This window comes from Palaemon carinicauda, chromosome 4 (assembly GCF_036898095.1).
Source record: "Palaemon carinicauda isolate YSFRI2023 chromosome 4, ASM3689809v2, whole genome shotgun sequence".
Classification (NCBI taxonomy): Eukaryota; Metazoa; Arthropoda; class Malacostraca; order Decapoda; family Palaemonidae; genus Palaemon; species Palaemon carinicauda.
Window position 1 is genome coordinate 20,154,782 of NC_090728.1, and position 25,000 is coordinate 20,179,781.

The 25,000-nt window shown below is 34.9% G+C and overlaps 1 protein-coding gene across 2 annotated transcripts in view; it reads right to left on the minus strand.

The window, feature by feature from the left end:
* Positions 1-2,378: 2,378 nt before the first annotated feature.
* Positions 2,379-25,000, minus strand: part of LOC137639010 (zwei Ig domain protein zig-8-like) — a 130,786-nt gene continuing 108,164 nt past the window's right edge. The window contains exons 6-11 of one of the 2 annotated variants that reach the window (XR_011044208.1): positions 12,424-12,556; positions 11,976-12,103; positions 10,285-10,453; positions 8,255-8,480; positions 4,839-4,916; positions 2,379-2,448 (exon numbers count right to left, since the gene is read on the minus strand). Coding sequence is in view for 1 of the 2 variants with exons in the window: in XM_068371334.1 (XP_068227435.1) it covers positions 8,263-8,480; positions 10,285-10,453; positions 11,976-12,103; positions 12,424-12,556 (648 nt within the window). In the remaining variant the exon portion in view is untranslated. Of the gene's footprint in view, positions 2,449-4,524; positions 4,917-8,254; positions 8,481-10,284; positions 10,454-11,975; positions 12,104-12,423; positions 12,557-25,000 lie in introns of those variants that run through there. The other variant, XM_068371334.1, reaches the window with a different exon arrangement.

Genomic DNA, 25,000 nt, shown 5'->3' on the forward strand with positions numbered 1-25,000 from the left:
AAAATAAAGGCCTAAGTTATTCAGTAATGTTAGAATTGAATAAAGTGTGTATTACTTTATCAAATTATCAGTGGTATCTTCTTCTTTCTTTGGGATATACTGAAACAAATTTCAATCTACAAAAATTATGTCTTTAGAAGAGTTAATAATCAGGTTAGAAAGACTAAACTACCTAAAGATTAAGTTTGGTCGTACTTCTCATGCGAATATAATGTGACTCTTTGATACACTTAGTCTTCTTTACGAAATATAAATTATAAAATTTCTACCATAAATACAATATTCCAATCAGGATAATAATTATAAACTGCCCTAGTCATTGATATAATAAAAAAATGAATTATATTATTAGATCATTAACCAGTACAAAATATTGTAATTGTCGTGATTGGAATATTGAATATTTTATGAAAAGTTTAATACTTTCTATCTTGCAAAGAACACTAACTGAAATATTCTTCAATATTCTTAATGATTTTTATTTCCTCCCCGAATGAACCTTTTTTCTTGCAGAGAAAGATAAGAATCCGGAAGAGCAAGAGAGCCAGCCATTACTTTATGAGAGGCTAACATAAAAGAAAGGAACTGAAGAAAAGAAACTATTGTTCTAATGTGTTTTTAATGAAGGAATCGTTAAGTTGAACACTTAAGATTTATTCCAGTGTGTGCCAGTATTATGTTCGAGATTCTCATGCGCCTGATATAGGTTATGCATCCATCGTCCCTAATGAGGGTAATCATACTGCTCATGCCTGTTATGTCTCTTGTGTCTCGAGATAATCATCTACATTATTTTTGGATAGACATGCAAACAAATGTGCATATATACACACACACGCACACACACACACACACACACACACATATATATATATATATATATATATGTGTGTGTGTGTGTGTGTGTGTGTCTGTATATGTGTTTATAAGTGCTAACTCAACTTCGGGAATTATCATGTTAGACCGCTATCTTGCATATCAACAAGTTTAATCAACTTCCCTACCAACAAACTGACCTAATTAGCAGCATTTAATTCGAATTAATCTTACTGAATGAATATTTGATCGAATTCAACATGCAATATCTTGTGCAATATGTATAAATTTCTAGCTCATATTGAGATCCAATTCCAGACACTTTTAATTAGATGTAATGTGAAGTAAAAATTCTCTCAACTTTTCAACATTTTCTGGACACTTCTGATAATTTAACACCATAATTAAAAGGTCGTTTTGATGTCCTATTTAAGTAACAGCACCCACTGTTGCTTATTATATCCTCCTGCTTTCTTTTAACTTTAAAGCTCTTTTATCCGAATTATGATTCATAATTTGTCATTGTGAATTAATCTACAATATCAATAAAGATACGTTTGCGTAAATCTTAAACTATTGCATACGTTCATTCAATTGTCTTATTTCAGGAATATTTCCCCTCCAAAGAAACTTTTTATCCGTATGAATTCTAGAATTTCTTCTCAATTATGAAATTTTTTCCATCAAAGCTACGCATTTGCTTGATGCACAAAGTTATATGCGGTAAAAAAATGGTAGTTTTTCTAACAGATATTTTTCAAAGAAATCATAGTTTTCTTATCAATAATAACACTTTAAAACAAATAGAGTTGTTCTTTATACTCTGAGGTTTCCTAACATTAAACCCAATTATCTCCAAAGATAGACAATTGTATTAAGTATTATCCTGTTTAATGATAAGGAAAAATACATACACAAAAACCATGCGATGACCCTATGTATCATGCATCTCGTTTCTTCTAAGGAATGGTACTTTTCATTTGCTCATACGCATTAACAACTCTTGGTGACTGATTACAAATAGATCTAAAAAAATAATATAAATATATATATATATATATATATATATATATATTTATATATATTATATATATATATATATAAATATATATATATATATATATATATATATAATAGAGTGATTTACCTATCTTTTTCTTATTTTCTTCCCCTTTTTTTAATGCAGTCGATTTGTGGTAGTGTCCCCAAAATGAAAAAATCAGCATAGTTTTTATTTTAAAAGCTTCCGCCATTCATTTTCCTAGTTCAAAAGTTACTTGATACTATTATTACGTCATGTCATATTTTTGGAGTGAAGATGGCCGCACGAATGATAGTGGGTGAATCTACATAGTTGTCTTTTTTTTTATCTAAGTCAGGGACTCATTAGACCAGCAGAGATCTAATGATTGGTATAGATCACCTAATATCATTGCACTTGCAAAGCCTGATTGCATAGTAAAATTAAATCCTTTTCATCCCGTAAGTATTTGATTTTAAGGGCAACATGCACCTAAAGGATCATACATAAAAGCTGAATGAAACAAGAGATTTTATCAAATATTTATTAGTTTAGAAAGCACAGATTTACTATATAGAATTGGTTAGCGAAGTCTGGTTATTCTGTAGACCCTGAAAAGAAATAAAATGTTCTTATAATGTCTACTGCTCTTTGGTTCAAAACATGAACACCTTAAATTTAACGTTAAGATTTCACCATTTTTTCAGTAATATAAGGATTTGGGTGTGATATTAGCCAATACCACCAATCAAAAATCAAGTGTCTTGTGTTGTTTCTAGCTAGGACTTGAAGGTTGATATAATTTTACACATTCAATTTTTTTCCCCCAAACGATTTACATATCAGGAAATTCACAAAAAATCCATACTGACTGTAACCTAGGAGTGCTAAAAATAGAAAGTTTTTACTATCATAATCTGTTACCAAAAATACTACTAAAAAGTTACCATGTCTACAGAGACCAACATGCTATAAAAATTCAAGAAATGAAATGACACAATACTTAAAGAACTATAACTTAAGATTATCTAAGAATTAACTTAGTTTAAAAAACCAGGCATTCAGGATTATACGAATATTCCTAAGTATATAATCACCCTTATTTCTTCTTCTTTATAAGGTTATATGACCATTGAAAAAATATTTTAAAGGCAGTGCAAGATTATTACCTAGGTATAAAATCCACCTGGAAATATTTTATGTTAATTTCGGGAACCATTTATGGGAAGATTATCAGGCACATATTCACCAATTTATGAATATCATTTAGGTGCCATTTCCTGTGTGTTAATTGTGGTTATTACCTCAAAAGGCTGTATTTTTTATAATGACCATCATAATGGAATTTTTAGGAATAGTCTCTCGAGGGGAGGATTATTACTATATCTCAAGAGCTTAAGACAATTGCGGTGATATGGTAGTAATAATAATATCTAAATTTATTATTGTTATCATTAAGCAAATTTCATGCAATTTCTCAGTCATATCTATATCAATAAGGTAAATGAATTGTGATTTCTAATAAATCTATTTCACCGCATAAAAATATAATGCTGATATAATGTGGGAAAAATCTTTTGCTATGTAGGAAATCTAGAATGTTGTAGAACTAATTGAAGGATTAGAATCGTGCTTATGTCGAGGCTAGAAAGGGAGTGACGTCACTTGCCATGATTTTGATTCAAAATTGACGTTATATCTTAGTAAATAGACGTTTCCTTTTAAAAGTGTCCTCTATCAATTAAATGTGAATATTTTTAGATACATACTATATGATTATGTAAACGTAATTTTTTTTTATTACAAATATCCTTACGAGAGCATTTTGGGAAGGAGGTTTTTTAATTCACCACGTGATAGCTGTTTTAATGAATACTCGGGGCGAGGGTGGTTGCACATATAAGGCAAGTTCTGCATTTAATAGGCTAAGCTCTCTGGAAGGTTGAAAGCCAGCGTCCTTCAAAATGCTGTTAGTTTAAAAGTTCTTTTCTTTCAGCCACTGATACATCTATTATCTCGTACTGTAATACTGCCATACATTTCTGATTTTGATAATAAATTTTTTGTTATGTTTAAAGTCCTCGAGTGCTAAGACAACTCTCTAAGCCTTGTACTGTACCATTATTGCGGTTGAATTACTTTAGTGTTAATGTACTACCCTTTTTGAGTTTGAATTGCTTATGGTACTCAAATGATGATATAACAGTCTGAGTATGGTACCAATTTTAAGTTTGAATTGCTTTAAAGAAAGAAATTGTTAAGAACTCTGTATAATCGCTATTTTGTCAATCTGTCTTATTACTCACCCTAAACTTTTCCGTAAATTGTTTTTAATAAAGTTATGTTTTGTATTAATCTTTTGATCGAAGCCACTTGTATAATTTGGACCCGCCCTCTGTCTGTAGCAGCACATAAGCGTCTTATGTATTTCTTTAATTGAATACGATACTTAGGGAATTTCGCATGATTTTACATAGGAAAGTGTGCATTAATTATGTAAAATTTTGATTATGTATGTAAATGCAAAGTGAAACCTGCTTGATACCGCTTTGTAGCACTAGCCAATATATATATATATATATATATATATGTGTATATATATATATATATATATATATACATATATATATATATATATATATTTTTTTTTTTTTCTTTTTCAAAGTTTATATCCTCCTTGGATGTATAATGAAATTATATTCTTGCCCCTTCGACTGAAGTCATTATTACACTTTAATCTATTTAAGTTGAAGACCTAAAAACTCAAACTTGGAGCACTTCAGATAATTCATTTTCTGGATTTTGAAAAAACAAAATCTAAGAGGCATCTTCAAAAAGAAGTCTCAATATATTAAATACTCATCATCACTAATTTTCACAAATGCTGAGAGAATCACATATGACCATAACTATTGGCAATGAACGTCAAGTGGTTTATGACCTACGAACAACTGAGGGCAGGGATCATTTAATATGCCTAGAATTCCATTGTCTTTCTCACCTTTCCTAGAAGCACCAATTTCCAGTCTCGTATCACTTCTCTTCATTGGTCCCCGTAGGTCGTATTTACATAAATATTCTGAAATAGGAAACGTGAATTATCAGAATCCATATAATAATAATAATTTTTTTTTTTTAAACCTATATTACCTTTGCCTTTGACCTTAACGGTACGACCAAATGATCCTAGGGCAAATTGGAAAATGGGTCTTATTGTAAGTAGATTCATAAACTCTGCTCTCTAAAGGATTTATTTTAAGGAAACTCGAGAACAATACCGATGGATCCTGAAATCTATATAACATTCCCTTTATTAACGTAATTCATAAGAAAAAATATGCCATAAAGTAGTATGGAGGCCTTTTAATGATTTCCTATTTGTCTTGCCTTTACATTTGCAATCTATTTTGATATTTGAAATTGCTTTCGATGATTTTCCCACCAGCAATATGTTACAACTATTCCCCTCTGACCATTTTGAGTAATGGCTCTTTTATGTCCCTCTACTCTCGTTTATAAAACCCTTCTGGCTCCCATACCTGGGACTTATTACAACTTTTGTAAGGCATAATTTATTTTCCAGAAACACAATCATTTTCGAAAGTGCAGAATTATACACGAATACAAACTTACATCCAATATTAGTCAACTTTTTATGAAGTTCTCCTGACACCGATAAACGATAATTCTTATTGTTCTAATTTTCTTCATTTCAAATTGCATTTTTGCTTTCATGAAATATACCTTGTGATTTGGAAGGATATTTGTGTACTATGACATAAGGATATCCGGTTTTTTAGAAGCATCACATTTCACAGGGATCTCAATATGCAATTGGTTGAGTTCACAAAATACCAAAGAGTATACAAATAGGCCTACTGCAACATTTGTTTTTATGTTCTGGAGAATGGTTGAATAATAGTGCATAGTGTTGCTAGAACGAAATGAAATATTATAAACACTTGTTCTAAGCAGTTTTCGATAAATGGTTGTTAAACATCTTAGAAGAAAATGATGATTTCCTAGGTCCTTCCGTAATCTAAAATTAAATTGAGGTCCTTATCTTCCTTCATTTTAATCAAAACGCCATTCTCTAAAATATCTCAGAATTACTTCAGTCTACATCAATAAAGAATTGTATCATAATTATTTGTCTTCGAAACTGTCCTTTACCTCATGCAAAATGCCTGTGCAATGATTCCTTTTTTCCTTTTTCCTTTTTAAGTGACATAAAGGAAATGAAACCTTCCGCTGTAATTATAAAATAAAATTCGTGTGTAGAGATTACGGAAAAGAAAATGCATTTTGAAACCTGAACAGAGAACACACAAAAGGTTTTGGTTTACAAAAAATTATTAGAAGGGTTTAGCTTTAATACATTGTGGCATAACTATATATTGTAAATATAAGTACACTGAAGTTGAAGTCATAAGTAGATGCTGCTTTGTTGAACCTTATCTTTGTAATTTCTATAAACAGTTTTTCCGTTTCTATGAAAAACACATTATTCATGAAAAAGATTTAGCACTATTATCAAGGAATTATATAATAATAAGACATGAAGTTTTCCGACTGTCTTGAATCTATCCAATGAGGCAATTTCCCAGGCTCAACAATCAAGGCTTCTGAGAATGGAAGGTTGTGAAGATGTGTAATGCAGTAACATTTACAATATCATCAATACAAATTTGATCCCTCTAGCAACAACAACAACAACAACAACAACAACAACAACAACAACAACAACAACAACAACAATAATAATAATAATAATAATAATAATAATAATAATAATAATGATAATAATAATAATAATAATAATAATAATAATATGCAGTTCTGTTTCCATATAAGTTTCTTTGTTGATTTGATTTTTGATTGTCTAGATGTTTTTGATGAATTTAGACATATTTGATGAAATAAGATATTAAAGTTACGCATCACAATGTTTAGCAAGGATTCCCAACAAGAACAAATTTTAGCAAAGGAACAAATCCTGTAAACCAACCTAATTCACTGATCACTTCCAGTCCTCCTGATATCCTTCAACAATTGGATGTTCTCAAACTATAATAATTTACATCTACTATTATGGCTCTACCTTCTTATTAGAAAACATTTTGACCACAAAGGTTTTTTATAATGTGCTTTTTGATAGAGAAAGGAATAGAGTTAAGTTCCTTATTTCTCTTTTCGTAAGTCTTTGCGTCAGCATAGAAATACTTCACCCACCCTCTTTTTATTCGTTTGAGTAGAACGGACTGCTTATCAAACAAATCCCATATAAGCATTCCCGCAACAGGATTATGATAAAATCAATTTTTTTGTACTGAAGTATTAGAGTAAAGTATTCTTTTTATGAATCATAAATTATTTAGAATTGTTAAACGGGCAGAGATAAATATTATCAAAATAAGTAAGATTCCTTTCTTATGTTGTGTTATAATAAATTTGATGTATTCCCGTCCACATTTTTTTTTCTCGTGTGTGATGTCAGCTCTAATTTGTCTGAAATTGTATATGCCCTAAGGCCAAAGCAATTTTGAGGTAAGTCAAAATTTAATAAATAAGTACTATTAAAAAATCATTGCTTAACATCAATTTATCGTAATAGCGAAAGGTGGACGTATAATGAATAACCTCAAACATCTTTATGAGTTGACGCTACACGATTTTGAAAGAATACGAATCGACAATAGATCTGAATGTAATATTTGCCAATGACGGTTTGTACGAGGGCTGAAACTGATTGCTCTTCAAATGGGCTAAAGTTACCCTTTTATTTTATCGCATTCTATTGTCGAAATGTTTTGTTTCAGAGTGCAATATTCACGCATAAATGTAAATATGGATGCCCAGTTAAAATCAGGTAACTGCATAGTTATCTACTATAGATAAAGGGAAGCTCAAGTGTATCAATCCTCTATTCGAGCATGGAATTTTCACTTTCTAATCTTATTTTCATTTTCTGAATAGATTCCTGGCATAGAAATTTCAAAAATTAATCTCGCCAGCCGAACTTAAGCTATATTTGACATACCTAGCTTTCCAAATCTGTATTTTCACAAACTGTACGCTAATACATTATTATTGATCGAACAGGATCTTAAATGGTTAATAAAAAAAAAATCCCATAAGTATAATCAAATAACAATGATTACTTGGAATAAGGCTTACACTGAAGAATAATTCCACACAAAGTATTAGAAAAGTTATTCACCTAAAGAAATAGAAATCACCTTATAATTTATAGTGCTCTGGATCAAGTGAGGATTCGACAACTTATTTTAGATTAGTTAATAGGTTAGTAATTACCAAATTTAAAATACGACTGAGATTTTGCTCCTGCATGTCGTGCACAACTAATGCGCAGTTTCACAGAAATGAGACCGTAAACATGAAATTGTGACAACATACCTTTATTTCTAAGTAGGTAATGGAGCAAGAGGTAGAAAATTGACCCAGCCGTTATCTGACGAAGATAACACGACTAGAAGAACTGACGTACACACAGAAGACCAAGCAATAAGGTGGTTGGGCAGCCCTGCCCAAGATGCCCACATGGCAGCTACTACAACTAGCTCTAACGTCTGAGGTCGACCCCCGATTCCTGCGCTGCCCTGCATGGCTGCTTGGTGCTCTCCTGAAATCCCCAAAGGAAATTCATTTTGAATAAATAATCTTATAAGAAATAGAGTTGGGTTAAAGAAAGGTATGAAAGCCAATGCATATACAATATTACAAGACTAACCTTTTTGCTGTACTTGGGCAATTGGATCTATAAATAATAAGTTTTTGGGTATTTGTTTACAAGACCACGCTCTTCATATATTGTCAAATTATGTAAAGCTATTGCATTTCTCTATAACCTTTTCACAATTCAAAGCTATTTGCCACATAGGAAACAAGTTAAAATTATAAAAGAAGCTAAAGAATTATATATATATATATATATATATACATATATATATATATACATATATATATATATATATATATATATATACTAGCCTAGTTTCCTCACAAAACTACCGCTAGAGAGTTAGTGGGTCTTTTGACTGGTCAGACAGTAGTACATTGGATCTTTCTCTCTGGTTACGATTCATTTCCCCTTTGCCTACACACACACTCACACACACAAAATAGTCTGGCGTATTCTTTACATAATCTCCTTTATCCTCATACACCTGGCAACATTGAGATCACCAAACAATTTTTCTTACTGCAGTGTAATTGTTCAGTGGCCACTTTCCTCTTTGTAAGGGTAGAAGAGATTCTTTAGCTATAGTAAGCAGATCTTCTAGGAGAAGGACACTCCAAAATCAAACAATTTTTTACTAATCCTGGGTAGTGCCAAAGCCTCTGTACCATGGTCTCCCACTGTCTTGGGTTAGAGTTCTCTTGCTTGTGGGTATACTTGGGCACACTATTCTATCTTGTTTCTCTTCCTCTTGTTTTGTTAAAGTTTTATAGTGTATATATTAAAAAAATATATATACCAAATTAAAAATGGAGGTATTACTCCAAAGTGTCGATAAAATATACAATTCATAAAAAGTGACACATGAGTAATTCCTCCATTTATAATTTAGTGTCTATTTTGAATATAAATCAAATGTAAGCTTTTATCACGAACTTCTGTTTGGTTGACATTTGACTATGTCAGTTCCAGGTCGTTTATTGTGGAAACCAGGCTAAGGGTTTTTTATATATATATAATTTTAGGTTTTTTATGATTTTATCTTTTTTCCTATATGGCGAATTGTTTAAAATTATGAAAAAGTAATAGAGGAAAACTATAATTTGATAGCATATGGAGAGCGTGGTCTTGTTAACAAATATCAGTTTTTGTTGGGATACCTTTATTTCCTTTTTATTTTATTTTAATTTTATTCTGTGTTATCCCTTTTCTCAATTGGGATAATTTGTTGTTTTTCATATGATTGCCTGTGCATCTTGGATGGTAATAATAATAATAATAATAATAATAATAATAATAATAATAATAATAATAATAATAATATAAGTATATATTTTCTTTTATTAAAGAGATATGTTTATACAATCTCTCAAAAGTATCCAGAGCAATTAAAGCGGTGATTGAACTTTGTTATGATTATTTGAAAGTATTTTCAAAGTACTCAAAGCAATGATCGTTTATTCCAGTTGAAAAGTCACTATTTTTATCATTGTTATATAATAGTAAAAAGTTTTCAACTAAAATAATTGACAATTGTTTCAACTACTTTGAATTACTTTCAATTACACATAACAAAGTTTAATGATCCCAACAATTGCTCTGTAGTCTTGTGGGAGCTTGCCTAAGCATAGCTCTTATATATATATATATATATATATATATATATATATAATTATATATATATATATATATATATATATAATTATATATATATATATATATATATATATATTCCCTGCCTACCTACCATGAAGGACGTGCACCCTAGTCGTAGCAGAAGCAGCTCCTTTGGGGTTGCAGGTATAGTTGCCAGCATCCTCCAACTTGGCTTTCTGGATGAGGAGGGCAGACCGGGTCACCTCCCCGGACTCTGTCAGCACCGTGACTCCTCCCCGGGCCGAGTTGTAATGGACTTCCTGAATGCGAGGAGAAAGAGGATGCTATTCTGTGTTGTGTAATTTTTTTGGATATAAGAGTCATATCTCTAACAAGAGTACTCTGGCATTAATTAATCACCTCCTTCTAGCAGAAAAGTTGCATTTTTATTTGTCTATCAAGTATTCATAGTAATTTTACGGCATAATATTGGCTGTAAAAAGTCTTATGTATAGCTTCTACTCTCCATATAAATATAACAAAATATATGGAATGGATATTCATTCGTCTTTCACGACAATGATTTTTAATTTCCCCCTTCATGTTAAAAGAAAGAAAGCACATTTTTTTCTTTCTATTAATGAATATCTTTTTTATCTTGCCCTAAATATATGTAGTGTATATATATATATATATATATATAGATATATATATATATATATATAAATATATATATATATATATATATATATGTATATATATATATATAGATATTATATATATATATATATATATATATACACATATAAGTATATTTATATATATATAAATGGATACATACATATATGTATATATATATATATATATATATATATTTATAAACATAATATGTATACAATTATGTATATATTATATATATATATATATATATATATATATATATATATATATATATATATATATATATATAAACATAAACACACACACGCATATATATATATATATATTATATATGTAATATATAATGTATATATATATATATATATATATACATATATATATAAATATATATACATATATATATACATGTATATATATATATATATATATAAATATATATATATATATATATATATATATAATATATGTATATATATATATATATATATACATATATATATACATATATATAAACAAACACATAAACATAAACAATATAGATATAATAGATATGAAAATAAGGGTAAGAAATGGTAGCTAAGTAGCAAACAAAGAAACAACTCTTAGCATTTTGTTTTTGCAGTAATTTCCCTCAAATGAACAAAAGCTTCTCATAAACTTCAAGATTTGAGTCCATAAACTGGAAGAATATACCCAGCTAGAATATTGGAATTCTAGTGTGGATATTCTCTAGAATACTTTTGGAAAAGGGTAAGGACAATATGCAAGTACTCTGGTCAAAGATAATACCCCCTCTCTCTCTCTCTCTCTCTCTCTCTCTCTCTCTCTCTCTCTCTCTCTCTCACACACACACAAACACACACACACACATAGACACGCTTCTCTATAAGTGTACCAAAAATACGTATTCAAACAAATCATTATTTAATTCTTGAATGTAAAATGACATTTTAACACCATAGTAACATCACGCAAGACTTAAGATAACAGGAACCATAAATGAGTAAAAGACGTAGCTTCAGTTGGATTAACCCCATTTCAAAAGGATTCAAACTATGGTGATGTACAAATTACACTTTCTGACACTGAAACCTCGGGAGATCTGCTCTGATTAAGTAGGGATACTTAAATTGTCAACTTTAATTATGAGATCATATTTACCTTCCCTTTATGCAACCAGACGAGCGCATGAGGGGAGCGTGCATGGTAGAGGACCAGGCAAGTGAGGTTGATAGTAGATCCCATGTTTATGTGCAAATCCTCTCCCCCAAGAATCTCTGTCCGCGGTTCTGTTTTGAAAGATTGAAGGTTGAGATGGAGATTAGTCAATTCATACATTGGATTGATGATTTCAATCAAGATAAATTTCAGTCTTTAATCTTATTTAATATGGTGTTATATGCAATAGATACAAGCCATAAAAGTTCTATGTATGTTCTTTCCTCTTTTAGATGAATTGGATAATGATTTGAATATAAAAATATATGAATTGCTTTAAATGGATATAAGACGGTTATTTTATAGAGTAGATATAGAGTATATTAGCATAGATGATAATATGAAACGAAGATGATGCGGCCAAGATACAAAAAGACAAATAATGATTTACCCATTATGTGTAGTGTGACGAAGTGGCTGGTAGGCGGAGTTGTACCAATTTGACATTCATAGACACCTCTGTCTCGTGACTGAACAGAAACGACTAGCAGCACCCAGTCGCCCGTGGAAGGTTCATACATGGCCTACGAGTACAGATGTAGTGATAACAAAATATCTTTAAGTACAGGAATAAGCAAGTGCATACGTGTCCATGGTTTAAAAGTTATATTGATAGATGCTTTCCTTAACTTGTTATCCTTAAGTGGAGCAGCTGTAAAATAAATATTCAAAATCATCATAGGGTGTTCGAAATTTTTGTTGTATATATTCAGAAAATTAATCAGGATATTTTTTTTTCTCAAATGTTCTAATATACCATTCTTTTATGTACACTCATTAACTAGTTTTGATAGTAATAATGACTATACTGTAGGTGGTAACAGAGTTATACAAAAAAGGCGAAAGATGAATAATACAGATGTATTCCAAAAGTAAAAGTTTATTTAAAAGAATAAACTTTAAAATTCATAAAAAGTTACAACTACAATTAAAGTGCCATGAAACTCGTTTCACACAACAGATTACAATATCACATAGTTTACTTCTCAATCACTAATCGTCTTTGCTAAATTATTGGCTTGATTGATTTCTTCAAGGTTTTCTTGCATCCTAAAATCAAAGGTCATTGACCCCAAAATAAATTGTTGGAAATCAAAAAGTACTGTTTTCTATTAATGAAATACCATGACGCTTATATGCTGCTACATGCAAAGCACGAGTCTAAAGTATAAAGTTTGTTTCTGTCAAATGTTTCAGTAATACTTCATTTCATAGCAGTACGGTAAATGGAAGTTTAGACTACTGAGTAGCTAACCAATAATTATACAGGAATTTTAGGGATTATACAGTATTTATACAAAGTTCTCTACACTGCATTTCGTTAAAATAATTCAAACACATAATGGCTCTAGGTATACACAGCGGTTAACACTTTATTTCCTAAGAACAGCTCATTACTAATCAAGCATTAATACCATAAAGCTCAGAAATGTTAAAGAAAACAGATATGAATCCCTAAGGTAAACTAAACTTTTATTTGCCTTCCTAAGAACAGTCTTGCTGAAAATTATGTATTAACGTAATTTTTGCTTCTGTTTACGTTAACCCTGTTACTGCATTTTTGTTTTATGGAAAATTAGCATATGATATAGTGAATAAGGTTTCAGCTGTGAATTTAATTTTTTTTCTTTTGAAGAACTGTTTCAACCTCCTCCCCGCTCGCTTATAGATTTATAAGTGTCTAGTTTAACGCTTGTTTCTTTTTTGTGTTTTTTGAGCCCTTGGTGAGAAGAGACACCTATGTTCACGTGCAAGGAACTCGATTGCTTGATGACACAGTTCGAGCTCGCCACTCCCCCGACCTAATGCAGCAGCGGGCTTATATGAATATTTTAGAGGATTGCGACGCCAACGTTTGACGGCTTTAAGCAGTTGCATTTCGCCCACCTGCTGTGATTTGTGTTTCCTGTGTGTTCTCTTATACGGTCCTCGGTGCCACGTAGGAATCCCGGCATTAAGGTGGACGTGGGAGGGACACCGCCAACGGGTTTTAGTGATCCTCCACGTAAGCAGTTGCGGGAGCTTTGGGGCTCATGGTGACAAGTAGGGAGGCCGTTATTAGGTAGGAGATATTTTTTACCTTTTTTGCGTTGGGGACCAGAGTTCCATTTCCCTCCCTTCGATGAGTCCAGCGAAGCTACACTCCCTACAGTAGCTAAGTGACGATGTTTCAATTGGAGTCGCTACTTTGGTGGTTTCTTCCGGCCCAAGAGTGTGAGAGTATATATATATATATATATATTTATATATTTTTATTTTGGTGTGCTTTGATGTTTAGTTATTTGACTCTCTCTCGTTGAGAGTGTGGTGTTTCACGTTGGGAATTTTGTTAGTATTAAGCTGTCTTGGAGTGTGCCTTTATAGATATTAATGTTCATATGGTAGGTTGTTAATTGTTAATTCAAATTGTTAGGTAGTCACAAGAGTGACTGTTCTAAAAATTGTTGTTAAAAAATATGGTTCAGTTTTCCAAAGTGTTTTCATTTCCGATGACCAATTTGCTGTTGGGTATTTTTATAAACACTGACCTCTCTTATCGTGCAATATGAACTTGCACCACGGCCCGACAAGGGTCGTAACACTGAAGTTCCAGAAAGATGTGTAATCCTCCAACAAAAAAAAACGGCCTTTATATACCCAACATCGGGTATTCATTAACGGCCAAGTTTTACATATTACATCACAAACCTCCAGACCCAAAGTGCTCGCAAAGATCTTTCTAATAAAAGATCTTTGTTTACAAAATCCCCATGGATGGTATTAAAATTATTCCTAATCACTTAAAATAAAAACACTTTCACAAAGAAACTCAATATTGCTGAATGACGCCTCTTTTTAGAGGAGGTCACTGTCGTCTGCTCCAACTTCCAACATATTAGCCCACGTGCTTGATATTACTACACCTTCATCAACTCTGGAGACATCACATTGGATTTTTCCCTCACTATAATAAAATTACATCACATTGCATTTCTATTTATCGTAATAGCTTCATTAAAAATGACCTTGAGCAATTGCATAACAATAACTTATAATGATAATGTCGAATATAAATAATACTATTACCAGTCATATCACTGTCATAAATTTAAATCTCCTCTTGAGATATTATTTATAACTATTTCCACCATATTTGTTGAAAAAAGAAAACACTAAGTTTCTTTTTTTAAATCTTGACTTCAGTAAAGTATATAAAATATAAATTTATACACACTTCTACTATAGTAATCCGTTAGGTATATTCTCCCGAGAGGAGGATTATTACGTATGTATCAAAAGTTTAAAATAATTAAGGTAATAGTAGTAATAGTAATCTAGTATTTGTATTTATTTTTATAATAAAGTTATTGTTATGTAATTGCTCAGTCATGTCTATATCTTTTACGCAATTGACTAATGATTTCTAATGAATCAGCTGCGACGCATGAAGATCTGATGGAGAGTACATTTAATATGGTGTGGGAAAAATCTACTACGATATAACAAATCTAAAATGCTTCAAAAGGTTCCAAAAGAAATAATCAAGCATACATGTAGTTTAGAAAGAATTTGACGTCATTTGAGACGAGCGTCAGTACCGAAATTAGGTTATATATGTGTAAAACAAAAATTTCTCTGGGGAGTTCTTTTTTTCTTTTTCCTTTATCAAGTGAATAAGAATTTTACATACAAGAATCACTTGAGATTAAAAATAACTAGTAGAGGAACTTCCTTGAAAATCTATTGTATTACCAGTGGATATCTACAGCAGAATTTCCAATTATAGTGGCATAAGCCACATCAATAGTGTTCCAAAGCCTTCAAAATACCCCTATTGAATTCTTATCTGACGTCTTGGACACATACTATTGGGAGTATGTTGCCAATTATCTAGGATATATCATTTAAAAAATCAAGATCAGTCTGATGAAAATTCCTTTGAAAATATCCCACCCGGATATACGAAAGGAAACGTTTTAGAGCATTGTCCGGCTTTAAGACCTGATGAATGGCATTGGTCACTCCCATTACCCACAGTAAACCGATTTGCCTAATAATCTAGATTTGGGGTACATGAATATAGTGCTAGAATGTTCTACTTAACAAGCAACAACCTCCACATGATATACTGCATATGTACAAAGCGCTTGTTGACCTGCTTGGGATTGTAATAATGATATAATAAAACATTCTGTTTTTTTTTCTATACTTAGCGTACATGAAATGGGAACAGGATACTCTACAGTTCACTCAACAATTCATTGATCTCGTAGACTAATATAATTCCAGAAGGAATGACTGGAATTCCTCATCATAAATTGGAAAGCCAAAAATTATAAAACGTTTAATCTGTATTATTCTAAAACATGCTGCAAAGAGATCCCCAAACAAGTCTTTTCTAGTCCAAGCCAAATCCAATGAAATATAAGAACCAATATGCTAAACCCAAAGGAAATTATACTCTTCCCTCTTCATGTATGAAATATAGCAAGACTTTTAAAATATAAGTAAAATTGAATTCTAAAGCTTATTAGCAGATAAACAGGAACTGTTTTTAAATCCCGCAACCTGGAGAAAACCAACTTCCAGAGAATCAATACGAGAAGAGACTTCAGCTTAATAGAACAATGGCATAAAGAAAACTGATAACAAAGAATGTGGCATCAATATTCCAAGCAAGTTCAATCTCAAATCTAGTAGTTAGGATAAAAATACTGAGCTAATCATATCTAAATAATTCTTACAATATATTTGATATGGTTTTCGTAATCTGAAATATTTCGTCTATTCGAGATAATTGCCCAAAAGGCTGAGAGACTAGAGAGGTTGAGTTGCATTTACCCCCCTCCCCCCCAAAAAAAAAAAATTATATACATATATTTTTGGGCTCAAGCCATGTCGTCGTGATGGAAGTTCCTTAAAGTAGCTTCCTAAGGGATATATGTACTACAGTGATATTCCCAGAGAATTTTACCTTTAGGTATCCAGAATTCTAACTCCTGGCGCGAATATCCTTAAAATTTCTCCAAAGGATATCACATAATATCAGCGGACGTTATCTTGACACGCCTCCATAGCAATCTGCACCCCAAACAGCATTTTGACTTCAAGGAGGATGAGGCAAAAGGGAGCTGTCCAAAGGCTCTCCCCGTCTCATAATAATATTGGGAATACAACAGCGCCATTCCCACGACAGCGGACATTCTTTTTTTTGTAGCGATCTCGCTCGGTGATATTTCCTGGTGATCTAACTTTTCGATCGTTTTACAGGATTATTATTATGCTTTCTTCATCATCTTCCGCCTCTGGAAAGTTGAGTATTGGGTCTTTACTATGAGTATATTTTAGCTCCTGTTTCACAATGATATTAGAGTATTTTATTGTGTTTAAGAGCTAGGCCAGTTACTGGAGGCGCCATGGCGCCATCGTTCATTAGGCATGTGTTATTTAAATAGCTGAACGACTTCCAGTTTTTAATAGCTTTATTTAATTATTTTAATTATTTAGCTATTTAGGCAATTATTCTTGTAAAGTTTCGATAATGTGCATAATTTTTGTTTCCCCCTTTTCTCTGTCGATAGTATAGTTAGAGTTTCGGTGATTTAGGTAACCGAGATCTCGTATAGCCTAGGTAACTTTACCTAAACATTTACAATACGTTCAGACTTTCCCCAGTTACCCTCGTGTTTTGTTTTCATTCATTGGAGACTGATACCTCCTATAATGTTATGAAACATTACATGTCTCTTTGGAGACTTAAGGGTAATCTCTTTCCCTCTGAGTGTAGCCTCAGGCTACAACCCTAATAGCTGTGCCTTGAATTTTATTCAGACACGGCTAACTTACGGTTTGTTCTGCCTCTTCCCTTAACCGTTGGTTGTGGTATACCATCGGGTTTTGGGATTTAGTCAGAATCTCAGAGTATTTACTCTTATGTCGGCGACCTGCTGGCAGGGCGAATGGGTTGTAGGATACCATCATTCCCCTGCCGGCTAGGTAGCCGCACTCGAAGTTATGGTAGGATACCATCTTCTCCTTGCGACTAAAAGACTAGTCCTATGCCACAGTACTCTGGGCTGAAGAGTAATTTTCTTTAGCCTAGGATACATGGCACTGGAACTCTGTTTCTTCTTTGTTGAGAGGAGGCGGCAGTGCCACCATCTTCTTAACTGTGTCGGCAATCTCTGGGTTGGAGAACTGAGTCTCTCCTGTTCCCTGGGATTCTGCCGATACCGAAACAGACTTTCTTTTACAGGTGGTAGGATTGACAATTTTTGCCAGTTCCTTTCACACTCGTTACAGGACCCTGTTCCCTACCCCGCTGTCCTCTTTTGATGGATGAGCCATTTTCTTTCTTTATGCTGGCATCTTGCAACCTTCCTTTGCTGGTAGATTGCCGGACCCAGCCAGACTTCCTCTCGAGCCATATCTTTGGCTGACGGCAGAACATACTGCCGCCAACCACATCAACTGCCGGCCCATCCGGCAGCCAAGATGGCTTCCAGCGACCATGATGGCCGTGAGAGGGAAGTCCCTTCTGTTCCCAAGGTTCTTCAGTTCTCCCTAGGACTGCTGCTAGAGGTCTTGTTGCCGGGGTACTGCTGGCCAGGCCGGCACAGATAGTGCTGACTCAGTTGGCAGCACGTCGACTGTACTGGTACTGCTGGACTTGCTGGCCGACAGTGTATCGGCGGTACCTTGTCGGCAATAGTACTGTAGCTGCAAGGAAGCCTGAATGGTACATTCTCCCCTTCTATTAGAACCTTCTCTCTGGAAAAAGGCAGTCAAATTAGACTTTATATCCTTAATCACTGTATACATTCACAGTAAGGAGTAGCCTTTTTTCCATGCTATCTCTCTCTCTCTCTAGCTAGCATGCCGGGTATGCCGGCAAGACCTAGCTATGCCGGCTACATGCCGGCTGAACTACTGTATATTTTATACAGGTAGCCAGTATATCTGCATTATAGAATATACTGCAGATAGAAAACTACTATATAGTTTATACTAGTTGTTATTTCCAATATATTTTGTATATCCAACACAGGCATTTGCTGAGCCCAATCCTATATTGAATTAACATGATTTCTTCAATATCCTGATTAGAAATCAGTATTAGGATTACCCTACAATATTAAACACTTCAAGGCAGGAGTAATACACTCCTAACCCTTAAAGGGTGGAGCCTTTTTCCTTGAGTCTCCCTGATCAGGAAACTCTATATTTCAATATAGTAGGAAGACTACAGCAAATAGGCTGAGTGGGATATACAAATATATGTCCTAATCTTCCTAGTCCAGCTGGTTTCATGCTAGATGGACCATACTGTCATGATATACAGTAGCCAGTAAATTGCTATATAGACTTACTGCAATAAGAAAACTACAGTACCATGATACAGTAGTATTTTCTGACATACCTTGGGTACCCTTGTACAAGCATTCTGATGGTACCGTTCATATATTGAATGAATAGTTTTCTTTAATATTCTGATCAAGAATCAGTCATCCTGACCCCACAGTATTAACATTATTTTGGGACAGTGTTTTGATACTTCTCTACCCATAGGGGTGAGAGTCCTTCTACTTGGAGTTACTCTATAGAGAAATCTCCATGTAGTTAATACTGAGGGGAGGCAACAGCATTTGCTCACAGGGGTGCACAAGTATGTATCTCCTACTATCCCTTTATAGCTTACTATCCTAAGCTACTCTATTGTAAAGGACATTTGCATGTTGATTGTCAAGGAGATAATCCATTGTATACTCATTTGGTTTTCCTTTCTTTACAGGACAAACACCAGATACCATGTGCTGCAGTCCTCTGCAAGGCCAAGAGTAAGTATTTTTACGGCTATAATACTTGCAGGTTTCATGCCCCCTGCAATATTATTTCTGGAACCCACAGGTTTGCAATATATGTCGGACATCAATGTCCGAAGGTTTTGAAAATTTCAAGTCTACGCAGATTAGGGATACAGCTCAATATAAATTACGCAACTGGGTGAAAGGCTTTCAAAAGATCTCTCCTGGACCTTTCCTACCTAATGATAGGATGCGTAAGCTACTATTTCCGGAAGCAAGTGAGGAATCAGTAGTGCCTCAGGAGCCAACTACATCCCCTGACAGCCAAAAAACCTTTGAGATTAAGGGCAAGAAGTGCCCCAGGGTAGAAGAGGAAAATGTTGAGTCGGAATTTCCTCCGCCTATGCCGGCTATAGAGCCATCGTTGTCGACATCTTCGTCTTCTACCCCTCTATTGGATAATGTGGTACAATTATGTATCCAGCGGAAGAATCCAATATAGAGCTTTAGTAAACAAAACGAAAAGCAGGAAGTAAAACGCAAGATAGAGCTTCGTAAAGCTTCTCTTGTCACTTCCCAGGGGTCAGTCAAACGTCCCTTGAATCAAGACCTACCAACATGCTCCATAACCAATCCCTGGAGGTTTGCGGAGCAGATACCGATTTCAAATGGCAGTCTCTACATCTCAGAGAAAATAGAGGCTGTTCCTTTGGACAAAATTCAATTTTTGCCAAGCTTTGATGCTTTCCCTAATTGTTGGGATCGACTGAAGTACGAACCAAAGTCAAGAAAAGGAGCGGAACCAAAGGAGGTCTTGATTCTCGACTATGATAAGGCACAGACTATCCTTTCAGGTAGTCTGAGAAAGGCGGGTTATTCAGAGTCGAAGGTATTCTCACTGAATAACAGACACCCTTCCTTTCTTGCTCCTACTTCACTCTCATTCCCCTTTATGGGGAAGGTATTTACTTCTGTTGCCAAAGCGGTAGAGGCGGGTAAGCCATGTCCCACACTCGATGAGTGCAAGCCTTTGTCAACAGCTTTTCCCGGACAGGAAAAGGATTGGAAGGAAGTCCATTTGACCTTTTCAGTAGGAAAATTAGACAAGGACATCGAAAATCGACAATTGAAGGTATGTCTCCCTAAATTGTCTGAGTTGCTCTTGTGTAATGAACATGAGTCAAAGGAGAGACTTGCGACATCCCTTTCTCTACAAAACTACATAGAGTTGTGTTAAACCTACGAAAGTACCCCAGACATGCTCATGGTCATAGCCAAAATGCATATGGCAATCTTGGTGAAGGACCTTTACGCCTTTATGAAGGCCAGGAGAGCATGTAGAGAGTTTGTGTTCGCTGACGCAACAGTGAAACACGAAACAAGGAAGCTAATATCTTCCAACATCTGGGGTAAAGACCTCTTCTCACACGAGGTCATTAAGGAAGTAATTAAGAACACCACCATGGAGAACATAAGTCTTCTCCAAAAATGGGGCATTCCTTCAAAGAGAAAATCTTCTGTGGTTGTGGGTCCCCAACCTAAAAAGAAGATCGAAAATGCTGGAAATATCCGGGCTGCTCAACAACATCCCACTATTCCAGTGACCACGGTGCTACAGGCAGATGGTCAAAAGTCTAAGCCTACTGACTACTCGAAGCATAAAGATGCTTCGGCTAGGAGGAACTTTCCCTCGGGATCGCAGGAACTTTGTTCCTTCGGTCCAAAGCCTATTCAAGATGAGCCATTGATGGGAAACAGAAATGTCCCTACCATCATTTCCTTACCTTTTCCTACAGTTCAAAACCCTCCTGGAGAAGTATACCTGAGAGCTATAGAGCATACAGGTGGTAAGAAAACTATAGCTCATCGAGTTCCAGGGAAGGCTGTTTTGTGTTCACGAGAAGGACTCAAGATATCAATGAGTCAGTCTGAACTTGTCGCCACTCAACAAGTTCATAAAAAAACGGCAAGTTCTGAACGTTAATCCTTCTGAACATATGGACCTTGTTCCAATTAGGGGTGTTCGTAGTCTTGTCAGACCTGAAAGGTGTCCTTCGGAACCTTCCAGTCATCCACCCCCCCTCCTCCTATCGAGAATTCATGTTACAGAGAGTAACATTTATCCTAGGAAAGATACGTGTCGGACTCACAGTCCTAAGTATCTTCAAAGGATTGACGAACTTAGTCACGTCAAAGTCAAGCCTAGAAATAGTTCAGGAATTAATATACCTGATCAAGAGGCTGGAGTGGGCAGCACCCGAAGTGTCCGGCCAATGTGCATTCAAAGAGATGATCCGGTTCCTGGGACATCACGGATGCAAGATAGGCTTCTAAAAGTCTCGACTTTCTCCAGCTCAGGGGTTTTGATTTTTTTTTAAAACCATCGAAGCCCTCAGTCACATCAACTCTCCTCTCCTTTGGAAATATAAAAGGAGCTTGTGAGGTCTGTCAAGAGACTCAGGTATTCAGTCAGAATACCAAAATGCCAACAGGAAAAAGCGCTAAACTTTCCCCAGTTCACTATAGTGACAGACCTGGTGCTAAGGGCACACCGGAAAGATGCGTTAAGAGCTTGGAGAAAACACGCATCAAACGCTTGAAGAGATAAAAAAAAACTGAGATCGGTCCCTCTTTAATCGCTTCTCTAACAGAAATTAGAGCACGAAAGACCCAAGACTGCTGGTCCTTTCATGGGTGGGGAAGCCACCTCCACACAGATCAGGCTCCCTACGACTGATCTGGGACACCGAAGCAATAATAAGACGTCACATTCGATCGTCTCATTCAGTCTTGATGAAGTTACCCATCCCTCTCTTAAAGGGATGGCACCTACCAGCAGTTCATTTACAACTGATCCACGATGTGACGGTGGATACTCTATTTCGATACAAACCGATAGAATTGGAATGGTCCATGGGCGCAGATATATTCCCTCCCAGATGGGAACAAGTCCCGGAACTGCAATTCAACCTCTTCATCACGAGCATCTTCAAGAAACTACCTCGCTATATAGTCCCATACGAGGATCCTCTAGTGGGGCTGATAGACTAGATGAGGCTGGTCCTAGCTCTGACCCTAGGTATATTTCCGAAGATTCAGAAATTAACTGCCTTCGTTTTATCACAGAGAACCCAAACCCAACATTTCATGATTTTCTCGCTCTAGCGGTTAGAAAAAGGTTTGGGATCTCAAAAGGCAAAATAGAATTCTTAGAAGAATACAAGGCCAAGTCAACTAGGAGACAATATGAGTCTTCCTGGAAAAAGGGGTTGCGTTTGTCAAAGCAAAAGGACCGAAAGAAATTTAAATAAACTTCTGTCTGTCCTTCTTTGTCCACCTTCATAGCCAAGATCTGGCGGCCAATACGATAAATACGTGCAAGTCAGCCTAAGACTAGGCCTCTCCTATATGCCTTTCAAGTGGATCTGGCGAATGAAATCTTTAATAAGATTCCAAAGGCATGTGCTAGGCTTAAGCCCGCGGTACCACCAAAGCCCATCTCTTGGTCTTTGTACAAGGTCTTACATTATGCCTCATCTGTGAACAATGAAGATTGTTCTCTTAAGGATCTAACCCAAAAGGTTATTTTTCTGTTCGCTATCACCTCCGGGGCTAGAGTTAGTGAAATAGTGGCCCTATCCAGAGATGAGGGTCACATTCAGTTCACTGAAGTGGGAAAACTGAATCTATTTCCTGATCCATCCTTTCTCGCTAAAAACGACTTACCCACTAAGAGGTGGGGTCCCTGGATAATCTGCCCTCTGAAGGAAGATGTCTCTTTATGTCCTGTAGAGTGTCTAAAGGTCTATCTTCGTAGAACTTCAGACTTCAGGAGAGGACAGCTCTTTAAAGGAGAAACTTCTGGATCAAATTCATCCATAAAACAACTAAGGGCGAAGCTCACCTACTTTATTCGTAGAGTGGATGCGGACAGTACTCCGAGAAAGATTGCTTCATCACTGAACTTCTATCAGTAAATGGACTTGGAGTGCCTACATTCATACAGTGGATGGAAATCATCCAGAGTGTTTTACAAACACTATGCAAAACAAGTGCATGAACTGAAACACTTAGTGGCGGCAGGTAGTGTATTAAAACCTGCCCCCTAATTACTGTAGTAAACAGTTTTTGGTTTGGGACCTCACATGTCCTCGCACATGTAACGGATGATAATCATCCAGAATGTTCTACATACACTATGCTAGACAAATCCATGTTCTGAAGCAATATGTGGTGACGCCAGGTAGAATATTTAACCTGCCGTCTAATTCTACGATGAACAGCTAATTGACTGGGACTGTCAATTAAAGGGAGAAGAGGTCACCCTTCTTAGGTGTGAGTTCTTTTAATCAAAGGTTACCATGATAACACTGGCTCTGTTCAAAATCCCAGGTGTGGAATTATACAGATAGCACTAGTGCCGGTGTACAAAGTACACAGAGTAGATAGAAGTAACCAATATAGGAATTATGAAGAGAATTTGTTTTATAATTTTCTTCAGTCTGAGAGTGGCACTCATCATTTCTTCCTTCAAGAAGGAAATATAGTCTCTGTACTTGTTACAGGTATAATCCCATTGTCATACTACATTCGTTTAACTAAACATCTTTTAGTCATTTATTAGTAATAAATGTCTATTAGAATGTAGTGCGTCCACCTTCGCCAGACTATTGTATGTATACATGCCAGAGTTCTTCAACTTACCAAAGTAAGTATCCCTCATATATTTGTATGCATCAAATAATAGATATATGAGACACTGATGTTATTTTAGCAAATATACAACTATGAGACTATTTGTATATTCAGTGTGTACTTATGTTTGGTCATACTATGTATGTTAACCTCAAGATCCCTTTTCTGCTGTCTAGAATGACTCTTCCGTGTAGGAGGCAGGAAGCACTAACATTGGTTATGATTAGTGATGGTGACGAATAACGGTAACGTCCCTTGTCTCATGTGGTCCTCATGACCATAGAAAAGGTTGCTATAAGGTTAAGGCACTGATTAAAAATCCACAGATACACTAATGCTCTGGTATGCTTCCATCACGACGACATGGCTTGAGCCTAAAAAACGAATTTTGAGCGAAGCAAAAAATCTATTTTTGGGTGAGATGGCCATGTCGTCCTGATGGACCCACCCATCTCTTCTAAAAGAAAAGATTTTCACAGTATCCCTCCT